This window comes from Urocampus carinirostris, chromosome 6 (assembly GCF_059441175.1).
Source record: "Urocampus carinirostris isolate Australia breed hairy pipefish chromosome 6, RoL_Ucar_1.0, whole genome shotgun sequence".
NCBI classification, from domain to species: domain Eukaryota; kingdom Metazoa; phylum Chordata; class Actinopteri; order Syngnathiformes; family Syngnathidae; genus Urocampus; species Urocampus carinirostris.
The window spans coordinates 14,399,820-14,423,501 of NC_142354.1; the positions used below are offsets into that span (position 1 = coordinate 14,399,820).

The window sequence follows — 23,682 nt, forward strand, 5'->3', positions numbered from 1 at the left end:
CCGTACCCGGCATCGAGAGCGCGCACGCAATTCACGTTCCGAACGTCGGTGACGTACTCGTGACACGCGCATCGGTAACCGGAAGTACCGTTGAGAAGAAAATAAAAAAAAATCGATCAACACCTCGATCGGTTATAAGGTTAACTCTCACCTGTCGTCGTTTCCCGACGACATAGCTTCGAATTCATTCACCCTTCAAAGTACAAAACGACGATAGAGCGAAGAAGGAAAAAGAAAAACTGCCCCCGTTTGACCGAAGTTGCTCGCTAACTGGTTTAGCTGACGTGGGGAGAAGTTAAGACTGGCAAACACAAACAAGCTGAGGATCAGCTGAGCAAGAGTACCGAACCGAACCAGCCGCTTGAGGACATGTCACGGAATTCTACCTCTTTATTCTTCCTTTTTTTCATATAACCTCAACGATGATCCACCGGAGAGGCTGATTTCCACTGAAACCAGCTCCATGTAGACTGGCCACAGTGGCAACACAAAAGAATTTCGGCAGCACAACACGAGGATCAGCCATAGGAAGAAGATCGTTCAATGAATTGGTTCTTCGTTCCTTTGCTGTAACTAAACGAGCACGCATTACGATAAAAGAACTCAGGTAATTGTTTTAATTGCCTTTTTTTGTTTGCTCCAGGAAACCATAAGAAAGCCCTTGGGTAGCTTGATAAGTTAATTGACATTGTGTGTTGTACTAAACGATTTTGTATATAATACACATTGTCTTCCACAGAAGGTACTCTAAATATACAGGAAATTGTGGTTAGGAGCAGGGGTCACCAACATGGTGCCCGTGAGCCCCAGGTAGCCCCTTAAGATGACCTGAACAGCTGGAAAAGGAAATTTGATTTCTAACCTATTTTAGTCTATTTTAACCCTTTATACAATTATAACCTGGTAATTGCATACCAGTAACATTACATACATACATATTTATCTGTTGGCCGTTCACGCTAACCTCGGGATGTTAAACTCACTTTGGCTCTGGGTCTGGATCCAGACTTTCTGTTCTCTGGCAGACCGGATCAGTAAAAGAATGTCATCTCCAAATTTTGAGCTTTGTTTTTCGGTATTATGCATTATCCTTTGGCCTGCACATGTAACCTACAGTACATGTTATAATCACGGATGACAAGGGGTCTTTTCTAAACACATTTACATTTTATACATGCCAACACTACGGCATTATGCATTCGACTACCGCTTTTCACCCCTTTAAAACGTATACTGCATTTTTTTAAATACTGCTTTTCAAAAAAAAAAAAAAACCTCTTTACTCAACACTGCCAATTCATTTTACGGCTGCTTTATTTTGACTAAGTCGTGCGTAGATAAACTGCTCCAACGAAAAATGTTTGCTGCTTACGGCTTTGAGGAAGAACACTTGTTTTTTTAATATTCTATATAGTAATTGTGTTTCACTCATAAAAATAGTATGCGATAAAATCTACCGCTTTTAAATGTCAAAAGGTTGGCTTGTATGCTACACCGTGATATAACAATAAGTGGGGAGACTATTTAGCCATTTAGAATGCAGAACACAATGCCCAATTCAAATCCGCAAAGTAGTGAAACCGTAAAGCGCAGTATAGCTAGGTAATACTACACAAGGCAATACAGACGCTGCCTTACTTATGAAGGAGATACGTTCCAGACGATCGTTCGTAAGTTGAATTTGTTCGTAATTTTCTTCAGTGCTATATTTTGTATGGAATGTTTGTTTAAGGTTTATATAAGTATGTTTAAGGCTTGTATAAGTAACCTGTTTCGTTTTGTACTAACAAATAAACATTTCATAAAATGATATGCGCTACAAAGATAAATAATTTTAAGTTTAACTTACTTTTGGAAGATGAGCTTCAAGAGTTAAGTGACGTCCTCCTCCGTGGTAGAAAGTTGCAGAAAAAAAGCTATCCAACCATTTTCTCAACCGCATCAAGCTTTCTTATTCCACTTTCATTTCATAAGAAATTGCTCGCCGCCTCTTTACACTTTACACCAACCACATTAAACGAATGCACGAGATATTAAACAATATAAATGTCAAAGTTCTTAGTGCGCTGGAGATACAGTATAGTATGTTTACACACGAGCTAGGAAGAGGAAGCCGGATTTCTTCTTCAGGGTGGATGCTGGGTGACCTCTTACAGCGCCACATGCCGGTAGCGGCGGAAAGAAGCACTACAGTAATGTCCTGTACTCAGAAAAAGGTGCACAACATAAAATCCAATTACAGCAATGTCCTGATATTTTTCGACACCCCGAAAAAAATGTTCGTATCTACCGATTTCATAACTCAAATGTTCGTAAGTAGGGGAGCGTCTGTACAATGTTTTAAAGCCAATTTTTACCCTACAGTTAATAATAACTACTAATCATGTAATAATATCAGTAATGCACAGCAGTAACAAAAAAGTCACTCCAAGCTGTAAAAAGGTTCTTTGGATAACTTGACAGACTACATGATATTGTACATTGTGCGTCCTTTCACAGAGACAAACGTGATCTGTAAATGCGGAAGTAACCTAAAACCTGTTGTTTTTCTCTACACATTCCTTCATTGTTACTAGTGTCAGAAGTGGGATCGTCATGGCCCACCAGGCAACCCCGAGTTCTCAGAAAGCTCTGATGATGGAGTTGAAGTCCTTGCAGGAACAGCCAGTGGAGGGTTTCCGCATCACTCTGGTTCAGGAGTCAGATCTTTACAACTGGGAAGTGGCCATTTTTGGGCCCCCAAACACGCTGTATGAAGGAGGCTACTTTAAGGTAGGAAAAAGCAAGGGCTACCATAATTTCCGGGCTATAAGTCTATCTGGGGTATAAGGCGCACCAGCTAAAAATGCATAATTAAAAAGGAAAAATACATGTATAAGTCGCACTCTTGAGTATAAATCCCCTTTTTTGGGGGGACATTTATTATAATCCAACACTAAAAACATAATGTCATCTTGTAAGGCAATTTAAAATAAAAACACTGTCTGCTAATGTTACACGTACGTGCATATCTTAAACCAAGCTCATCAGAGACCACATAACATTTAGAGTTATTCAAATAACTCTAGCATGATGGACATGCTTACCGAACTATCAGCTTCACTCCGAATTACTAAATCCAATGAAATAGTTATCTTTTGTGGCATTTTTACCTGTAAACAACTCCCCACATCGGGATAAAGATGCTAAGTTGCTTCGCTTCTTCATTTCGCTTCAAAAAATTTCCCCCGGACAACAGGGCAAGGTTGAAATTATCAACAGAGGCCTAGAGCGCCCTCTTGCAGTTTTGTGTGAAAATAACATGTGAAGAGATATACAGTATTGGTGGTAAAAATGTCAAACGCAATGATATAATGATGTGTTAATGATTTCACATGAAACACTCACAAGAGTATAAGTCATACCGCAGGCCAAACTTTGGAAAAAAAAAACTGCGACTTTTGGTCTGGAAAATATGGTAATTGCAAAAACTCCTGCCTTATAGTTTTTCATTTAGGAAGATTCTTGTTGAAAGAGCTGTGACAGACCCCCAAAACTATAAACACAATAATGTCGCTTATGCCACGTAATATTAAAGCCTTTTGAATTGAGATAGAAAAAAAAAAGTTATGCATTCAATATTTCTTGTTCAACTAAAACATTGAAAATGTTTATGTCATGTTTGTTCTCGACGGAAAACCATCACAAAAAATGGGTAAATATATTCCTCCACGTATCATTTTCCAACTTTTTTAATAGTGCCACTTGGGCAATGCTTAAGGCCTAGATGTGGCTGTCGAGCCGCAGGTTGCTGACCCCGGACTTAGGGTATTATATACAGTAGAGTCCCGTGTTAAGAAATACACCTGTTATGAAGTGGGGATTGCAAAGTCAAGTGGAGGACAGAAACTATGGTAATGTGGCGCTAATGTGTTCCAAACCCCCGATAGCCTCGATAGAAACATTAAGATAAAATAATAGTATAGACTAAGTTCTACTTGCGTGTAATATACTGTATGTGCATATTATTAATACCATAAATAAATCTACATGTTAAGGAAAAATATTTGCCTTTGGTGTGACATGAGTCGAACTGGTGCATTGAGTTAGTGAGTGGATGCAGAAAAGAGAGGATGCGGCTGATTCAAAATTAAACTGATTTTAAATATTCGACTGGCAAGAGGGCTCATGCCCTTAAAAGATTTTCCATGCTTTAATTGCCTCCCCATTTTTTAGTCTTGATTATCGATTGGCTACGGCCACACAATTAAGCGTTGTGTCTCTTCATCGTAATTCTTGATAATCCCAAAATTTGTATTTACAGTTATCATGTTTTAGCTTGGGCAGCACGGCAGCGCAGTGGTTGCCGCATGTGCAGCCAGTTCTGAGGTCATGAGATTGAACCTTCCTGTGTTGAGCTTGCATGTTCTCCCTGTGCTTGTGTGGGTTTCCTCCAGGCACTCCGGTTTCCTCCCACATTCCAAAAACATGCATGTCAGGTTAATAGGCCGGTCCGAATTGTCCCTAGCTGTGAATGAGAGAGTGAGTTGTCTGTCTATATGCCCTGCGATTGGCTGGCAACCAGTTCAGGGGGTCTTTACGGAGCACACGAATAAAAGAAAAACTGAACTGAGTAAGAGGAAGAAAGGCAATCGTGAGAGGCAGTTCAGCCAACATTTTCATGATGCCGTGACGCAAGCTAATTGTAGACCAGCATTTTTATAAGAGTCCACTGAAAGAAGATGGGCATGTTGGAGATGGAACTCATCATGCGCACAAAAAACGCAACGTTTTTAGGCACACAAAAATATTTGTTGTTAATGTCATGTCGTCCGAAAAACGACGTAAAGAGGGGCAGAAAAATATTAATTGTACACCTTAAAGTCAAAATCTTGTGAAGCAGGGATGTCATATCTCTGTAAACTGTATCAGCGAGTATTTAGGATATGGTGGGACACTTAAAAAATGTAATTCGATAAGGTTACTAGTTACCTGTTGAAAAATGTTATCAATAACGTAATCCAAATACTATAATGTTGAAGTAATGTAACTGGATTAATTTGGATTACTTACTTACTTACTTATTGCTCCAGCGAAGGTCGGGGGGTCCCGTCCCTGTGCGTTGAGCCGACCAGATGAACCAGGTTTTTCCAATGCTGGCGGTCTTGTGCCAGCTGTTCTGCATCCTCTACAGCAACTCCGTGTTGTTGGAGGTCGCCCGCAACGACGTCGAGCCATCGAGTGCGGGGTTTCCCTCGTGGTCGTCTCCAGCCTGCGGCCTTTGGGTCAAACTGGAGAATGGCTCGTGTCGGATGGTCTGGTGGTAGACGAAGGACATGGCCAAACCAGCGGGTGCGGCGTTGTGCGACCAAGGAAGATGCTTGGGGCTGGCACGTGCGGGCTCTGAGCTCTTTATTGGAGACTCGCTGGGGCCACCTGATGTTCTCGATGGTTCTGAGAGCCCTGCTATCAAAACCGTCGATTCTTGTGGCCAGGGTGTCGTTCAGGGGCCATGTTTCTGAGCCATAAAGCAGGATAGGGAGTACGGCGAGGTTGTAAATGCGGAGCTTCGTCTTGCGTGCGATGGTCTGGTGCCGCCAGAGTGGTTTCCAGAGAGACTGCAGAGCAGATGCTGCCAGGGCTCTTCTGCGGAGAATCTCTGGTTTTAGGTCCCCATTGTCTGTCACCATGGACCCCAGATATACAAAGCTCTTGACAGGCTCTACGATGTCGCTACCAATTTGGATGGGAGGTGGATCTGGTCCATCACCGACATACATGAACTTGGTTTTCGTCCAACTCACTTGCAGGCCAAGCCGCGCTGCCTCTTCGCTGTAAATGCCCAGAGCGTCTCTCAGCTGGCTGTAGGAAGTGCTGAGAATGATGGTGTCATCAGCATACTCCAGGTCAGTCAGGTGGTAGTTGCCGAAAGACACTCCTGGGATGCGCTCACTAACCCTGAACATCAGATGGTCAATGATGCAATTAAAAAGGTCGGGAGCAGCCATGCAGCCTTGGCGAACGCCGCTGGAAATAGCAAACCAGTCGGAGTCAATGCCGTTGATACGGACACAGCTCTCTGCGTTGCTGTAGAGCAGCTTGAACAGGGCTATGATCTTGGGTGGTGCTCTGAGAGCTTGGAGGATGTTCCACAGTGAAGAGTGGCAGACGGTGTCAAAGGCGGCCTTCAGATCAATGAATCCGATATATAGATGGCGATCTTTACGGAATTCACGGGTCTTTTCTATCAGCAAACGGACGGCAGAGATGTGGTCCGTTGTGGAGCGGTTGGGCATAAAGCCAGCCTGCTGGGGACGGCGGCAGCTTCTGATTGCTGGAAGGGCACGGCTGAGCAAGATCCTGGTAAAGACCTTGCCCGGGATGGAGAGTAAGGTTATGCCTCTGTGGTTTCCACAGACAAGCCTGTCGCCCTTGCATTTCCAGAAGGGCATGATGACTCCTCTGGTCCAGTCGGTGGGCAGCTGCTCCGATTCCCACACCTGGTTGAATAGGCAGGTTAGCCACTCCACCATGCCATCACCGCCGGCCTTGAGCATCTCGCCGGTAATGGCACAGATGCCGGGGGCTTTCTTGGTGTTCAGCTTCTTCAGAGCAGCTCTCACTTCCTCGGGTGTTACAGGGTCTGTGCAGCAGGTGTCGTTAGGAGGTGCTGTGCTCGCAGCCCCTAGGAGGGTGGGATCAGCCGGGATGGTGCTGTGCTGCAAGAGGAGGCTAAAGTGCTCCTTCCAGCGCTCGAGGCAGTTGGCTTCTGTCATGATGAGGTTGCCGTCTGAGTCCTTTACCAGGGCTGTCTTTATGTGTGGGCCGCTACGGGCTTGGCGTAGTAGACTGAATACGCGGCTCATGTTTTTGTTGTTGGCCGCGGACTCAAGCTGTTGGGCTTCTGCCTGCCAAAACCTCTCCCTATCTTCAGCAATGGCCACATTGCGCAGGCGATTCAGTCTCCGATACTCCGTGAGGTCGCCTCGGAGTCGGGCCTCACGCCGCTGGTCTATGATGTTTAGTGTCCTCTCTGATATCCAGGGCTTTCTCGGGGAGGATCGCGGGCGTCCGAGGACATTGTGAGCAGACTGGAGGACACTTTCCTTGAAGGCCGCCCAGTCTGTCAGCTTGTAAGGAGCCAGGGTATCAAGAGACCGGCGGATGGAGCAACTGAAGTCTCTGGCGATGTTGGGGTCGCTGAGTCGGGAGGAGTCGGGGCGAGGCAGAGTCTTGTGCTGGTTGGCTCGGAGCTTTAGCTTGAGCTGGGCCACCAGCAGACGATGGTCTGTGTTGCCAAGCTGTGCTCCTCTGAACACCCGGCAGTTGGTTACAAACGACTTCCAGCGTCGTGATATCAGGATGTGGTCCAATGCCTTCCTGGTTCTGCCATCTGGGCTGTACCACGTCCAATGATGGATGCATTTCCGGGGAAACCAGGTGTCAGCAACACAAAGGTTGTTTTGGTGGCAGAGGAGGAGGAGGCGGTTGCCATTGTCGTTTGTTGTGCTGTCAACGAAGGTGGTGCCGACAGGTGAGCCGGGGGACCGATCATTGCTGGATAGAGTGGCGTTGGCATCAGTGAGGATGATGGTGACGTCGTGTGGTGGGGCTTGGTTGACAGCTTGGTGGAGTTGGTCAAAGAACGCGTCCTTCGCATCCTCATCAGCGACATCGGTGGGGGCGTAGGCGACGATCACTGTTATCTTGCCGTGATGGTGGAGTAATCGAGCAGACAGTAGTCTGTCGCTTATTGGTGTCCAGCTGATGAGGGACCTCCGGAGGGCTTTTGGAATGGCAAGAGCCACACCATAAAGGCCGGTCCGACTCTCGGGGCCACTCCAGATGTAGCAATGGTTGCCAGCTGTTGTTTCACCATTGCCTTGCCATCGTACTTCACAGAGCCCTGCCATGGTGATGTTATAGCGACAGAGCTCTCGGGACAGCAGGGTGGCAGCTCCGGGGCGAAGGAGTGTCTGGACATTCCAGGTGGCGACACGGGTCTTATGACGAAGATCGATCCGTACTCGTTGGTCGGGGGCAGGCTGGGGTCCGTTACCGTGTTGGTCAGTCCGGCTTCTTTCTCTGGTCAGTTTCATAACAAAGTGGGTTTCTCCTGGGTGAGTTGTTAGCCCTCCGCAGGATAGTCGGTTGGTGGGGCTGCCACCTCACAGTGTACCGACACGCTGGGGTCTTTGTTTGTCTGGAACCTACCCTGGAGACCGGCCCGCCATGGGTGACCCTACCAGGAGCAAGCTCCCGACGGTATCGCTCTCCAGGGTCACTGGAACACGCAAGCCCCCTCGCCGCATCAAGGCCAGACCCATCCGAGGGGGAATTTGGATTACTCCATTACCAAATATGCTAGTAAAAGCGAAAAACAATATAAATAAAATTACTAAATTGTGTTTAAGATAATTGAAGAATTGTAACCAAGGAAAATAATTGAGGGAACCCAAGGTTAAGTAGCTTGTAGTCTTACAAAAATGTGCTCAAATTTTAACTATTCTTGTGGTGTGTCTTGGGCAAGTACAGCCTAGTGGTGCCCATCACTCTCCAGGCCAACATGTTTCCACCTTAGCAAAAATAAAATGTTCTCTTTCACTTGGCAGCCAAAATATGTTTTGTTTGAGTTTACATTAAGAGGACATTAAGAACCCAATATTGTTTTAAACACACCAAATGTGCACTTCTTAAATTTCCAACAAACTTTTTTTACTTGTTTGTAGCGAGGATGCCAAACCTCTTGAAAGTACAGTATCCAGATTTACTAGGCTAAGTTATTTATTCTCACAACATAACAATACAGTGATTAAAAAGTGGCATTTTAAATAACTGCAAAATACAAAATGAAGATAACAATCAAATTTACTAAATGTCCCTGAACGCATCTCTTGCGATCAACTTCGCTTCCTAGTGCCCATGCTCACGTTTGCAGCCTCACTAAACTGAAGGGCAGGCTCACGCCAATTCAACATAATCAGTGCTAGACCGAGGTAGAAATAAAATAAAGACAAAAAGAAAAGTGCTTTTCCTCGTGACACACCCTGACAAAACATGCATTGATGGATGAAGTGCTGGTCTGTACAATCTGTGCAACAAATTGGGCTCCTGCGTGTGGGTAAACCTAATCTTTTTCTCTCTCTTGTGTCAGTGATTAAAATTATGACGCAATTCCTCTATCAGGGCATTATACATAAGATATATAGTTTCAAATAAAATTGTAATTCTGCAATGGAAGCCTTATTTTAACTAAATGTACCTGTAACGTGATTAGATCTATTCTTCTGTAGCTATAGGAATATAGTTAAAAGATTTTTGTATCATGATTACGTAACGCTGTTAGTATTCCTTTACCCTCCCAAACCTTTGAGTATTTAATATATAGAAGCTGAATTTCTGAAGATATGGAGAATAGCAATCAAAATGTAAAAAGGGTCACTGCTCTGAAGTGACTTGAACGATGGGCCATTAGGAAAAGAGAAAAAAGTACACAATGTAAGTGTATTCAAAAAGTTTCCACGTTTGCTGGAATTTCTTTGCAGCAAAGAGAGCGAGGGGATGCAATGTGGAGATTTAAGACACATCCTATACAAAGCATTAGCATTTATCCCTTAAGGATTTCTTAGTTATTTAGTCTTGTGTTACAACTTGTTTTGAATGAATTCTGAGCTCTTTACTAGTACAAATATTTTTTTTAAAAACTAAAATCTTATGATACTATGTAAACATAAATTCCTCTTTAATATTGGTTCAGTCTTCCACACAGACAGCAGTAGTTTTGGAGGTGAAGCGCTCATCTTGGGATCAAGAGGTCGCAGGTTTGATTTCGGGTTCCTCCCTGTTACATGTCGAAGTGTCCTTGGGCAAGACACTGAATCTTTAATGCCCCCAATAAGCAGTTGCCTTGCTATTGGTGTGTGTGTGTGTGAATGGGTAAGTGTGAAGGACGTTGTAAAGCACTTTGGGAGGTCTTCAGCGACTTTTAAAGCACTTTATAAATGCAGACCATTAACTTGCACGGATCAATTTATTTATATGTATGTATATACATATATATATATATATATACACACACATACTGGAGCAATATGCCCCGAGTGGGAGGTGGCTAGAGTCAAGAACACATTCACATTTCTGACTTTTTCTGGGAGATTGATACAGAGGAGGGGATTCCCAGCCTCCTCGCTCAACCCAACTGATGTGTTGGGAGTCATTAGGTGGCCAAACCCCCCAATTTCAACCCCTAATGCCGAATGCCAAGCAGGGAGGCAATGAGTACCAGTGTTGTAAGTCTTAGGTATGACTCGGCCGAGGCTTGAACCAGCAACCTCGGGGCGGGCCCCCTACCCCCAAGGCCACCGATGGGATCAATTTAAATCCTATAAATTCATATTTAGATGACTGTATCAAGATATGGGCTCACCAACTAGTCATTCGCGTATTCTACATTGAATTAGAATACGAAAAAGTTGAAACAAAGTTGAGTTTACTCAGGGCACGTTTGACGCGACCATACTCACAAATGCAAGATGAAACACAGCTTCTTTTTAAACTTTCTGGTTGCTGAGGGCCTGCGCTTGTTACAACAGGTCTGTGGCAGAAGACTTGTTGACACAAAAGGAATGCTTTAGTTTGAACTGAAAACGTATTGGATATTGTCGGCGTCAAAATGCATCCCTTAAGGATTTCTTGGTTATTTAATGAGTCGTTTTTTAAAAAATCCATCTATATTAAGTGTATCGTATATAGTTTAGGGGAATAATATTGTTTTTATACCCCCTTTAAAAACTAATATATGAAAAAAGTTGTTTTCCCCTCTTGACTGTGACGTTCATTTACATTTTAAGAGAAAAGCTGTTTTATACACAAAACAAAGACAGATATTGCTTTAGTTTATCAGCTAATATAGCTTTGGAATGGGATTTTACATGGTAAATGGACTGCATTTACAGTATATAGCGCCTTAACAGTCACTGAGGACCTCCAAACCACATACTTCACCCATTCACACATACACACACACACACTCACACACACTGATAGCAGAGTCGGTCATGAAAGGCCTACCTGCATATTGGGGGCATTAGGGTTTCGGTGTCTTGCCCAAGGACACCTCTACATTTAACTCTGAGGAGCCGGGACTCGAATCTGCGGCCTTCTTGGTCCCAAATAGTTTTAGTGAGTCAGAAATTAATAAATTTAATCCACTTGCATTTGTAAAATAGAAAAGTATCCTTTGGGCAGATAACTTTCATGGAAGGTATTCTTTGTATTATTTTACTATATTAAAAATTCACATTTTTTCTAGTGACATTAAAGAAAAAAATACACAATTATTTTTTTCGTAAAAATAAAAAAATGTGGTCACTAATCTATCTATCCATCTATCTATCTGCCCTGGTCATTTCCTCAAGAGGGGTGACCGACAGCAAGACAAACACATACAATAACAAAGAAAATAAAAGGGAAAAAATAGCAAAAAACACACAACATTTTTTGGACCAAGTTAGGCACCTCGGTACCTAAGTCGGTCATGCTTTCGTCCCTCCAGATGAAAGAGGACACAAGAAAGCGGCCATGTCACTCGGGTCAGGGTGACACAACTCTCCTGTTCAACAGCAGGGCCTGGCAGGTTTCCCTGGTTTACCCCTGCTGCATACAGGTGCCCTGCCCATCCCTTAGAACGCACCCAACCATCCCACTATCCTTTTACAACACCTCTCCACTCATTCCTATCACCAACAATAGCTCTGGCTTTCACTAGATAGACACTATCAAATAGTATTTTAAATACTGGACAGGATCAGCCGAATTTGTGGTCAGTCATTTTTTGCATCGAAATACATTTACTTTCGATGCATTTACTAAAATAGGACAAGAAAGGGTACAAGTGCATCAAATATTAGGATAAGTTCTGTAGCAGCACAAACAATATAAAAAATGTTGATGTTTTTAGATCCATGAATACTAACTGAAAACGTTTCACAGGCCCATATCAAGTTCCCAGTGGACTACCCGTATTTACCACCAACATTCCGTTTCATCACCAAAATGTGGCACCCGAACATCTATGAGGTATTTTCTTAACACCCTTTTTTGTGTGATTAGTGCAAACCTGACAATGTGTTGTTGTGTATTTTTTCATTTATTCATTTAATCAGAATGGCGACGTGTGCATCTCCATCCTGCACCCTCCAGTGGACGATCCACAGAGTGGAGAGTTACCGTCAGAAAGATGGAACCCGACTCAGAATGTCAGGTAAAACAGCATTTGATAGAATTTTTTGTTGTTTTGTTTTGAATACTGATTAAATGAGAATTTTAAAATATAAACCGTATCTGTCCTAGATTGCTCCAAAAGCGTGCTCCATTGCTGCATCTATTTACAAGTTGTGCTCATACTTGGCCTGCCAGAATCATATACTTGCACTATAGAGGGATTGATACAACTGATGTTTTCGTCATGGTGGGCAGAAAAATAAAGCAGGAATGTCACAGAGAAAATCAGCTAATACGCATGAAACATTTTTACTGTGCACAAGTAAGCAGATAGTGTTATGCTATAGTACAAATGGTTCCTACATTGCGAAAATTCTCCCAATACAGAAAGTTATAAAACAAATTATCTGCTAGAATTAGCGAGTTTCTGTCAAATAAAATGTAAGCATGCAATAGCAACAGGGCTCTTTTTTATATTTTTAGTCTACTGTCTTGCTGTCTTTTTTGTAGTGGAAGCTAGAGCTCTTGTTGGTGATAGGTATGGGTGGAGAGGTGTTGTAAAAGGATAGTGGGATGTTTAGACGTGTTCTAAGGGATGGGCAGGGCACCCGTATGATGCGGCAGGGGTAAACCAGTGAAAGCTGTCGGCTTCTGCTGTTGAACAGAAGAGTGTGTTGTTTCACCCTGACCCGAGTGAAACAGCCGCTTTCTTGTATCCCGTTTCATCTGGAGGGACGAAAGATGACCAACTTTGGTGCCGAGCTGTCCAACTTGTTTGGGCATTTGTGTTGGCCATGGTCAATTTTTTTGTTTGTTTTTTGCTACTTTTTCCTTTTCTTTGTTTTTGTATATACAATTGTCTTGCTGTCGGTCACCCCTCTCGGAGGATATCACCAGGGTAGATAGACAGATAGATAGTTTACTGTATTATTATATAATACTAGTGACCGTAAGAAATAATGATATAGACAGATAATTTTGCTCATTTCAAGTATTAAGTAAATGAATGTAAATGAAATTGTAAACCTAAAAACATTAATGACAAAAACGGTCCCTTAAAACAAGGACTAAAAGGCCCTGAGACTATTTCTTCCCCAGGGCCATCACCACCAAGCGCGCAAGACTTTGAAAAATACCTGTCTCGCCAGTTATATTTTAAAATGGGTGTTGCACAAAAAAACAGGTTTTTATATTTTGTTAGTGCTTTATGTTGCTTTATATTTTTGTTATTGAAACATGCATTGCAGCCTGGTCATCCTGGAAGGGGGATTACCTCATGTGTGGTCAAGGTTTCTCCATTTTCCTCATGTTGAGGTTTTTGAGTTTTTCCTTGCCCTCATGTCGGTTTTAGATCAGTGGATGGTGTCATAATAGTCGGTAGTTCGCAATAGTATGTGGTCTGTGTAGCCCTTTGAGACTCTTTGTGATTAAGGGCGTCACAAATATAGATGACTTGACTTAACAGTGTTAACCGTAGACGGGATCATTTAAGGACCACATTTGTGTCACATGTTATTGACTATGTTATTACACTATTTTTAATTGCACTATTATCACGATACAGTATTTCTCATTACACTAGCATTATGAAAGAAAATTGCGCTTAAGACTTACGCCAAACACTACTTTGTAAATATTTTTGCCTACTTACCCTGACATTCTTTTCTCATGTTTCCCTTTTAAGTCATAATTACATGTTTATCTTGTTTATCATGGAGTGCCATGTCTAACTTTGTTGCAAACAATGTTCACTATGTCATTATCAATGACAATAAAGACTATCCTATTCTGAATAAAACTCAGATTAAGAAAGGTTTACTTGGACAGATGTTTATTTACTAGACTACATTTTTCCTAGATTTTGTAGTTGAATTTTTTAACCCAGAGCAGCATTTCGCTTCGAATGGTCAGAATGCAGAGATCCGCTTAAAGTCAAAATGTTGTTTTTAATTGAGTGCTAACATCTGTAAAAAAAATGCCCCCCCTCAAACAGGACCATCCTGCTTAGCGTCATCTCTCTACTCAACGAGCCAAATACTTTTTCCCCTGCGAACGTGGACGCTTCCGTTATGTTTCGTAGATGGAGGGACAGCAAAGGCAAGGACAAAGAGTATGCGGAGATTATCAGGTGATGTTGCATGTTTAAATACGCTCCGGTCATGTTAAGAACTTGAGACACGCATTGAGTAGTCGTACCTATGACATGTATGAAGCTTGTATTAACATTGCAGGACAAATTGATGTTATATACTTTATAACGTTCAGTGATCAATCCCTTGGCTTTTGAAGCAGTTAAAAATAAACAAAACAAAAACTTTCATGCCAATAAGAGTATTCACCAAGTACCAATACTGTCAGTCACTAAAATAAATGTAAATAGTCTGCATTTATATAGTGTTTTTCAAGTCACTGAAGACCTCCCAAAGCGCTTTACAATGTGCTTCATACTCACCCATTCACAAACACACACCGATAGCAGTCTCAGTAATGCAAGGTAACTACCTGCGTGTCAGGGCAATCAGGGATTCAGTGTCTTGCCCAAGGACACTTCGACTTATAACACGAGGAGCCGGGAATTGAACGTCTTGATCCCAAGAGGAGCGCTCTACCTTCTGAGCCAATGCTGCCCCAAAATTCAAATTGATCCCAAAAAAGTGATAGGTCATTTTAACATTCATATTAGGGACATAACAAGGACCAAGCATGCTCAAGTACCGGGTAATGGTATCAGTGTTAGTACCAGCCTTATTTTAAGTTACTATATTTTCCGGACTATACACACCAGCCAAAAAACGCATAGTTATGAAGGAAAAACATGTATAAGTCGCACCTCGGAGTATGAGTTGCATTTTTGGGGGACATTTATTTGATAAAGTTCAACATCGAAAACATCCATGTCATCTTGAAAGGCAATTTAAAATATAAATAAATGAGAAAACCTGGTATACTAACGATACATGTATGTGCATATCTTAGAAACACACATATAAGTCAGTAACGATGTAACATATTAAGAGGTATTCAAATAACGAACATAAAACATGCTTACTAAACTATCAGCCTCACTCCAAATCACTAAATCCAATTAAATAATAATTTTCGGTGTCATTTTTACCGGTAAACTACTACCTTTGGCATTCTGCAACCCTTGGACTTGTGCAAATAAATACATTCCAAAAAAAATGCGATTCTGAACTGAATGAAGAGAAAGGCATTATTGAAGGTAGCTCAGCCAATAACATATCAGTATTAGCATGACGCCCTAACGCAGACCTGGGCACTCTGGTCCTGGAGGGCCGCACGTCCTGCCAGATTTTGAAGTTTGCTCTTCTTTAACTCAGGTGATACAAATTATAACCTCGTTAGCAAGCTAGCAAGTGCTCGTTAACGATACTGGTGATTGGAATCACCTGTATTGGATCAGAGAAACCTCAAAAATCATGCAGAACATGCGGCCCTCCAGGACCAGAGTGCCCAGGTCTGGGCCTAACGCAAACCAATACCAGATCAGTCTCTTAAATTATGTACACCAATAGCATTCGAGCATTTTGGGAGTAACCCATCATACGCACAACCATTGAAAAGCTTGATTTTTTAAAAGTTTTTGGGCACTTAAGATAATTTGTTAAAGTTGTACTGTGAGGAAAATGCATCAGATTTCAAATCTTAAAGTGAAAATGTCATAAGGTGGGATACGCCTTATCGTGGGGGTCTACTGTACTTTAAATACTTTGAGTTGGTCTGCCCAGTCTGCAAGGCCAAGATAAAACGTCCCTGACTCAGATGTTGTCCAAAAGGTGGCACCGCCCTGGCAAGGAGTGTCAGGTAGCTGCAACTAATGATTATTTCAGTAGTCGGGAAGTCATAGACTATTGAAACGATGAGTCGAATAATCGGGTAATTATTATTGTTTTTCCTAGATTTAGCATGACGTTGATTTTTTTCATGTCACTATTTCCAACATAATTAAAAGAGAACAATGAAAAATACATATATTATTTAACATACTGCCAATTTGTACATAAATAATAAAGAAACGTGTACAGTGCATGGTCAGGTTAAGGACATAATCCATAAATAAACCTTTGTCCATATTTTAGAGACAGTCTGTGGAAAGAGGAGTTCACGTGGCTTGTAGCAGGCGACGCAACGCAAACATAGCATGAATAAAGATGAGTAATTACAGGTCCATACTGATGGCAGATGGAAAACAGCGATGTCATATACATGCAATGAATGTTATAAGTAATTTATAATAAACTTAATTTTAAAGTGTTGTTCTGTCATATATTCTGATTATCAATCCTTAATACTTTGCAACAATGTTTTTTTTTTGTGATTAGTCGTCTTATTGCGTTTCAAGTTGTGAAAAATGGGGCAGGCAACCTTATGGCTGGGCAGGCAACTTTTCAGAGTTGTCACTAGTTTCAGAAACTGGTTATCGGCCATATCCTGGCTAAAATGCGCCCCAACTTTCACAAGTTTTCGTACCTGTTCTAGATTGTGACACTGCCATTTTTGGAGGTTCATGTTCCCACTTGAGAAGGACGCTATTGCGTATGAGCGACTCCCAGGAGAGATTATATTCACGTAGAGATCCCTCTGTCAGAAAAACGTGTCTGGCGACAACAGCCGAGAATGAAATTCATCGTCCACTATTCCTGATATCGATTTTTATCTACAATGTCAACTAATCGTTGCAGCTCTACTGTCAATTCTACCTCATTGCAGTCACTACCGACTTCTAATTTGACATTTTAAATCAACATAATCCACCGTTTTTGTAAACCAAGCTGTCCCTTTTCGTTTGATCACAGAAAACAGGTAACGTCCACGGCAGCAGACGCCGAACGAGACGGCGTCAAGGTCCCGACCACTCTCGCAGAGTATTGCGTCCAGACCAGGGTGCCGTCGCAGGACAGCAGTTCGGACCTCCTTTACGAGGATCTCTACGACGACGACATGGATGAGGACGACGAAGAGGACGACGAGAGCGAAATGGAGTCCATAGGGGAGGCCGGAGCAGTGTGCACCGGAGAGGACGGCGGGACGTCTACTATTTGTTACGACAACCAGGATGACTCGGGCAACGAAGAGTCATGATGGTCTGGATCGGTTTTCTCTTTCGCCGACTTACCCGGTCCCCCTTTTCTGTTTTTGTGTCCGTCTGTTTGTGCGAGTGTTCACAGTGGGGTCATAAGTATACTTCCTAAAACTTTTCATCATCTATTAAAACTGTTCAAGTAAAACCCCTTGATATTTGACGTGTTTAGTTGTCGACGGCAGACCATTCAAAATGGATTTTTGACGTCTGTCCCCGTCAATGGCAGTGAATGAGTTTTGATTTGACAAAAAAAAAAGTTTGTGGAGTCACCTTTTGCCTTAATTACAGCTTGCACTCAGCCTGGTACAAATGATTCAGTGTTGCTTTCATTTGTCATGATATTTAGCCTTTTTCCTTGTCATCTTGTCAATCTTTGCGTTTAAGAATACATCTATCTAATATTTTATTTTGGATAAGAAGCCAAACACTGGCTCTGACTAAAACAAATAATACAACCGCGTAAAAAAACTAGAATCAGTTTGTTCTGAGATGCTTTACCAAGTGTTCATCCTTATGGTGGAGAATGGCATTACAATTTAAATGTATTTCCAATACAGGGTGTCATTACAATTTACCTTTCATTTTCATTTGAACTAAGCTGACAAAATCCATCCGAAAGATTACTGGGAGTGGGTAATACAAAAAAAAGTGATATTTGTGAAAAAAAGGGTACAAAATAACCTAATTTGGGTCAAGAGTGAAATGAAACACTACTTGTGTTTGACAGTTTTAGGTTGTAGATAATTTTTGTTATATTTTCCATACGAAACCTACAGAGGATTTTGTCACAAAAATAACCAAATGAAATTGGGTAATTTTGTGTAAAACAACCCCAAAAGTTAGGTCTCACCCCCCGCCAAAAATTGTGTTGATTATTAATTAAACCATATGGTCTTGTTTACAAAATAAACTTTGTTTAAACACCCCACAATTGGGTCTTTCTTTTTTTCAGCCCAATTATGTCCTTTGGTGATCATTTAAAAATTTCGGTCACGTTGTAAAAAAAAACCACACTAAACCTAAAATTTAGGATGTTTATTATAAAACATTTCTCACACGAGATGGATTTCATTTTACAGAAATAACCTGGACACTCTCCAGATGTGTTGACAATATCTGTGTATTATTTACCCTCACGTGGGTTTTAAATCAGGGGATGGTGTCATAATAGTCTGTGGTTTGCAATAATCTGTGGTCTGTGCAGCCCTTTCAGACTCCTTGTGATTAAGGGCGTCACAGATAAACATGACTTGACTTGACTTGAGGTTTTTAAGTTTTCCTTGCCCTCATGTAGGTTTTAGATCAGGGGATGGGGTCATAACAGTCTGTAGTTTGCAATAATCTGTAGTCTGTGCAGCCCTTTGAGACTTTGTGAATTGACAAGAACTTCAAAGCTTGTTTTTTTTTAATTCGTTTTTTTTTTTGTCCTTTCGTCTATAACGACACATTATCAGGTCTTGTTCCTTCTTTTGATCATATAAAAATTTAGGTTGATTTTTGACCCATGTGTTTTACGTGTTAACAGTGCCGCTCAACCAAAACTGTAAAATTTAGAATACCGGTAGTTTTTATTTTATTTTAATTGTTTATAACAACTTAAGAATATAGTCTTGTTTACAAAATGACGTGGATCATACCTAAGTTCAGTCTATTTTATTCAAAAGACCTCAAATCTGTGTTGTTTGTCATAATTCCAAAATCTGGGTTACTTTATAAAAAACACATTGTGGTTATTTTTTACCTTAATGTTTCCGCATCGCTCAGCCAAAACTCTCTCAAATGAGTATTGTTGTGTATTGAACAAAAAAAGAGTTTTATTTTTCCAAACACCCCCAATTGTCCATCCATTATCTGCACCGCTTATCCTCAGTAGGGTCGCAGGGGTGCCCATCCCTGCTATCTCTGAGCAGGGGACACCCTGAACTGGTTGCCAGCCAATTGCAGGGCACACAGGGACAGACAACTTACTCACTCATTCACACCTAGGGACAATTTGAACTGGCCAATTAACCTGACATGCATGTTTTTGGAATGTGGGAGAAAACTGGAGTGTCCAGAGTAAACCCGCGCAATCACGGGGAGAACATGCAAACTCCACACAGGAGGTTCGATCTCATGACCTCAGAACTGTGCCGCACACGCGCTAACCACTGTGCCGCCGTGCTGCCCCCATAAATGTGTCATTTATAATCTTTCAAAAATCCGGTTAACATTGTATTAAAAAACATATTTTTTTCTTTTTTGCCAAAATTATTTTAGTAAATTGTGCTGCTCTACCAAACCTGTCGAACTAGTCAAGTCAAGTCACATTTATTTGTGACGCCCTTAATCACAAAAATGTCGCAAAGGATGGCACAGGATTACAATGACACCATCACCTGATCTTAAGCCAACATGCGGGCAAGGAAAAGCTCAAAAACGTCGAACTAGTATTTTCATTTTTCAAATCAGAATTTTTGTAATACCGCTTTATTACAATCAACAAAACACATGAGTGTAGTCAGTTGGACTATGACCAAAGTTACATCCGACTTATATCTAATAAAACTCTCTTCTGCCAGTCTTTGATATATGATGAAAACAAGAGCATATTTCTAAACTCTCCGGCCCCACTGTGTGTTGTCTTTGAGATTTTGTGTTAAACACTCTGTGAGTCTCTTGTCACTTTTCTTTTTAATCCCCACCTGAGCATGCGTTGATTTTTCAAGAAACGAGATCGCGTCGGACGGATAAACTGACGGGGCCACCGAACGGAGTATTGATGCTCACGTCTGCCTTTTTGAATGTAATCAGCAAGACGTTTCAGTGTCCATCGCCACCGATCCCTCGAAGGGGGGAAGCGAAGACTTTCAAAACAAAAGACCTTCTCTGCATCCTGTCTCTGCCTCTTAAACCTCAGGGCCTCTTAAGACTTTTTTCTGGGAGAGGAATAAGTAACAAGGGAGAATGGTCGTTTTTGTTTGTTCTCGGGATATCTGTCTCTTTAAAAACACTCGGGTCAAGAATAATTGAATTTTGGTCAAGACTAGATCTTCGCTGTCCTATGAGGACGACAAAAATGTCCTCTAAAGATAAATGGGAGGTTGTTTTTAAAATTCTAAAATGTTATTTGGTTTTTAACCCTTTTATCGTAAAATCGTATTTATTTAAAAACGGAAAATGGGTCGTATCGGATGAAAGAACCCAAAAGGTTGGATCAGGTTGATCAAAGTAAGGCCTTTGTTCATTTTGGACCCAATTTGGGTGATCCAAAATAGTTCAATTTAATTTAAACCCCCCCAAATTGTCAACAATCCCCCCAAAAATATTTCATTTTTAATTTCTCAACCACCAGAAAACTTGTAATATAAAATATAGCAACCCGATAAAATATTTTTTATTTATCAAAAAAAGCATTAAAGTCCCAGTGTGTAATATTTGACCAATAGATGGCAATGTTGTCTAATGCATAGGAAAACCAGTGCCACAGCAAGCAACAAACATGGCAGCGACGACTAGCTGGGATTCCACTGTAATAAAAAATATAAAATTGTCAACCCACGTTTTTTTTAATATAAAAATTAACATTGGTATGATATTTAATGTATTCAAATAATATATATATATGTGTGTGTATATATATATATATATATATATATATATATATATATATATATATATATATATATATATATATATATATATAATGTGTGTGTGTGTATATATGGCAGCACGGCGGCGCAGTGGTTAGCGCGTGTGCGGCACAGTTCTAAGGTCTTGGGAACCTCCTGCGTGGGTTCAAATCCAGCTACCGGACTTACTGTGCGGAGTTTGTATGTTCTCCCCGTGCTTGCGTGGGTTTCCTCCCACATCCCAAAGACATGCATTTCAGGTGATTTTGCCGGTCCAAATTGTCCCTAGGTGTGAATGAGCGAGTTGTCTGTCCCTGTGTGCCCTGCGATTGGCTGGCAACCAGTTTAGGGTGTCCCCTGCTCACTGCCCGATGATTGCTGGGATGGGCTCCAGCACCCCCGCTGCAGCTAATGAGATGAGATATATATATATATATATTATCGACCCAAAATTGTTTTATTTGAAAAATTGGATTCTATTAGAAAAAACAACCCTATACATTGAATCAGGTTGATCCGTGTAAGCTATTGGTTTATTTTTGGGGGATTATTTTAAAGTGCTAGTTTTAAATTGTACAAATTGTAGTTTTGCTCTAAACAATTCAACAAAAATTCTGTTAAAAATATTTTAAACCCCCCAAATCGTGTGGTATGAGCCTTAAAGCAACGTTAAATATATATATATTTTTAAAAAAGCATTAAAATTGCGTCCCATTGGACTAAACCCAAAACGTTCAATTGTAAGGCTTTGGTTATTTTTACCCAAGTATTTTTGAAGTGTGCAATCCCACAACAGGAGTGTTTACAGGTATTGATGTTCTAGTTCAAGACACCTATTTTTTTGCCCCCCAAATCAGCCAAATCCACAAAAGAAGAAGACATTTATCCCTAAGTGGCTGCTCACATTATGTTATCGCTGGTGTGGTAATGTTACACTACGTGTTTATTTGTCGAGGTTCCAGGGACAATCCGGCACCAAGTCAGTCAATGGGGACACTTGTCACTTGCATTTTTTGACACGTGCAGTTACTTTAAAAACAGCATCTCTGGATTGGGTTTTTCTCACACAATTTTTTGTGCGTTTGCAGTGCAGAACATTTTCATTTCAGAGGCATTGGGAGAATCTGGGGCAAGGAATTCAAGTACAGCCCAATCATTTCAGTGTCTCCTCTAAAAGACATTCATTTGAATGTGTACTAAAGGAGTGAAAGGATTCATCCTGTGCTCTGGAATTCTACGGAGACAAAAAGAGGAACTGAAGCTGGAAAGTGGATCATAAACGGAAGGTCTCGTCAAGCTGAGCGATGCCTTCCAGATATTCTGTGTTATTCTTTCCGTTCTGATGTTTGTTTGCATCATGAGAGAGAACATCTCGTACGTTTTGTGTATTTGTCCTTCCGTCACTCGCACAATCTGCTTCCTTTTTCAAACGATTTGAACGTATCTGAGGATGATGATGCGAGAGAAGTCTGCAATTGAACTGGGCTGATTGGCATTGGGTACGTTTTCATGCAGGCAATCTAATTGGAAACTGAATTTTTCCCAGTATACCCATTATCATATCTTACCGTGGATAACATTCGCTCCTGTATAACGCACCCCTAATTTTCAAAAGAAATCAGGATAACATTTGATATAACTTTTTTCTCATTTCAAACTTTGCAGTTGGATGCAACAGGAATCAAACCCGGGTTGCGGCGGTGAGAGCACCGAATTTTAAGCACTGGACAACCAGTGTTCATGTTAATTTTGTTGTGTGTCTCACATGGTACAATGAAAATAAATTTTATTCTTCAAAGCATTGTTGTGCCAAATGTTTTATCATTGTAACATGTGAAATGCACAATAGAATTAACATCCCTGGTACTGCGACTAAAACACGTGTTGTAATGATATAATAGCCAATGCCTTTTGGTATGTCATCTATATCACTGGTGGTTCAAATCCAGTTACACCCAATGTTTTGCGGTAAAACCTTGTGTCTAACGCACACCCAAACTCTGAGTCCTATTTAGGTAAAAAATGTGCGTTTTACAAGTATGGTATTTGAAATGAAAAGGGAAACTATTTTTTTTCCTTTGCGTGTTCTTTATATCTTGTGAGACGCATAAAATAACAAAACGCTTGAGATGAGCAGTTCTGTTGAAGTTTTTATTACAGAATATTACCGGCACATATGAAGTACAGCACAGAAGTGCACAATCAAAATGGTTGACACTTACTTTTATTCTGACAGGTGGGCCAAAACAAAACCTAAAGTACATAAATTATGGAAAATCCCACGTCACAATGGTAGGGTTAGTCCTTTAATTTTCCAGTTACTTGTGCATGTATATGCATTAGAGTATTCCCAGTTTCCCCTCATCCAGGCTATTTTTATGCCCCTAAGCACTGTGGGAATTATATTACAGAGATAGATTATACACATAAACTGGCTTATTGGCTAAAAAACCCTCATGTGAATCAGTTGATTTATCCGGGATATTTCCATTTTATTTTCTGCCCCTTCAGTAAAAATGCCAGTTGTATCCATTCGTATATAGTGTAAGTCTATGCTTTTGGCAAACCACGTACAAACAATGGGGCTCACTCGCAGAGGAAACAATTGCTGAATTTGGCAAGTGACGTGAACGTATTCTCCTTTTTTAAATGTCACTCTTGTCATCTGAATACTCAGAAATGCCACATATACAGAGTTATTTGTTTGTAGACATGTAAACGATTCATTCTGGTTGCTCCAAATATTTAATATTCAATTTCCAATCC

The 23,682-nt window shown here is 41.1% G+C and overlaps 1 protein-coding gene across 1 annotated transcript; it reads left to right on the forward strand.

Annotated features, from left to right (window-relative positions):
- Window positions 1-52: 52 nt before the first annotated feature.
- ube2r2 (ubiquitin-conjugating enzyme E2R 2) lies at window positions 53-20,926 on the forward strand. Its single transcript, XM_088337997.1, has 6 exons — window positions 53-607; window positions 2,577-2,772; window positions 11,971-12,057; window positions 12,144-12,241; window positions 14,195-14,329; window positions 17,019-20,926. The coding sequence occupies exons 2-6, from the start codon at window positions 2,596-2,598 to the stop codon at window positions 17,302-17,304; spliced, it is 783 nt and encodes a 260-aa protein (XP_088194123.1). The 5' UTR covers window positions 53-607; window positions 2,577-2,595; the 3' UTR covers window positions 17,305-20,926.
- Window positions 20,927-23,682: the final 2,756 nt, after the last annotated feature.

Coding starts and splice junctions, on each gene's coding strand:
- ube2r2 (XM_088337997.1), top strand. CDS start 2,596: ATGGCCCACCAGGCAACCCCGAGTTCTCAGAAAGCTCTGATGATGGAG. Junction 12,058..12,143: donor GGCACCCGAACATCTATGAG/GTATTTTCTTAA, acceptor TCATTTAATCAG/AATGGCGACGTGTGCATCTC. Junction 14,330..17,018: donor GAGTATGCGGAGATTATCAG/GTGATGTTGCAT, acceptor GTTTGATCACAG/AAAACAGGTAACGTCCACGG.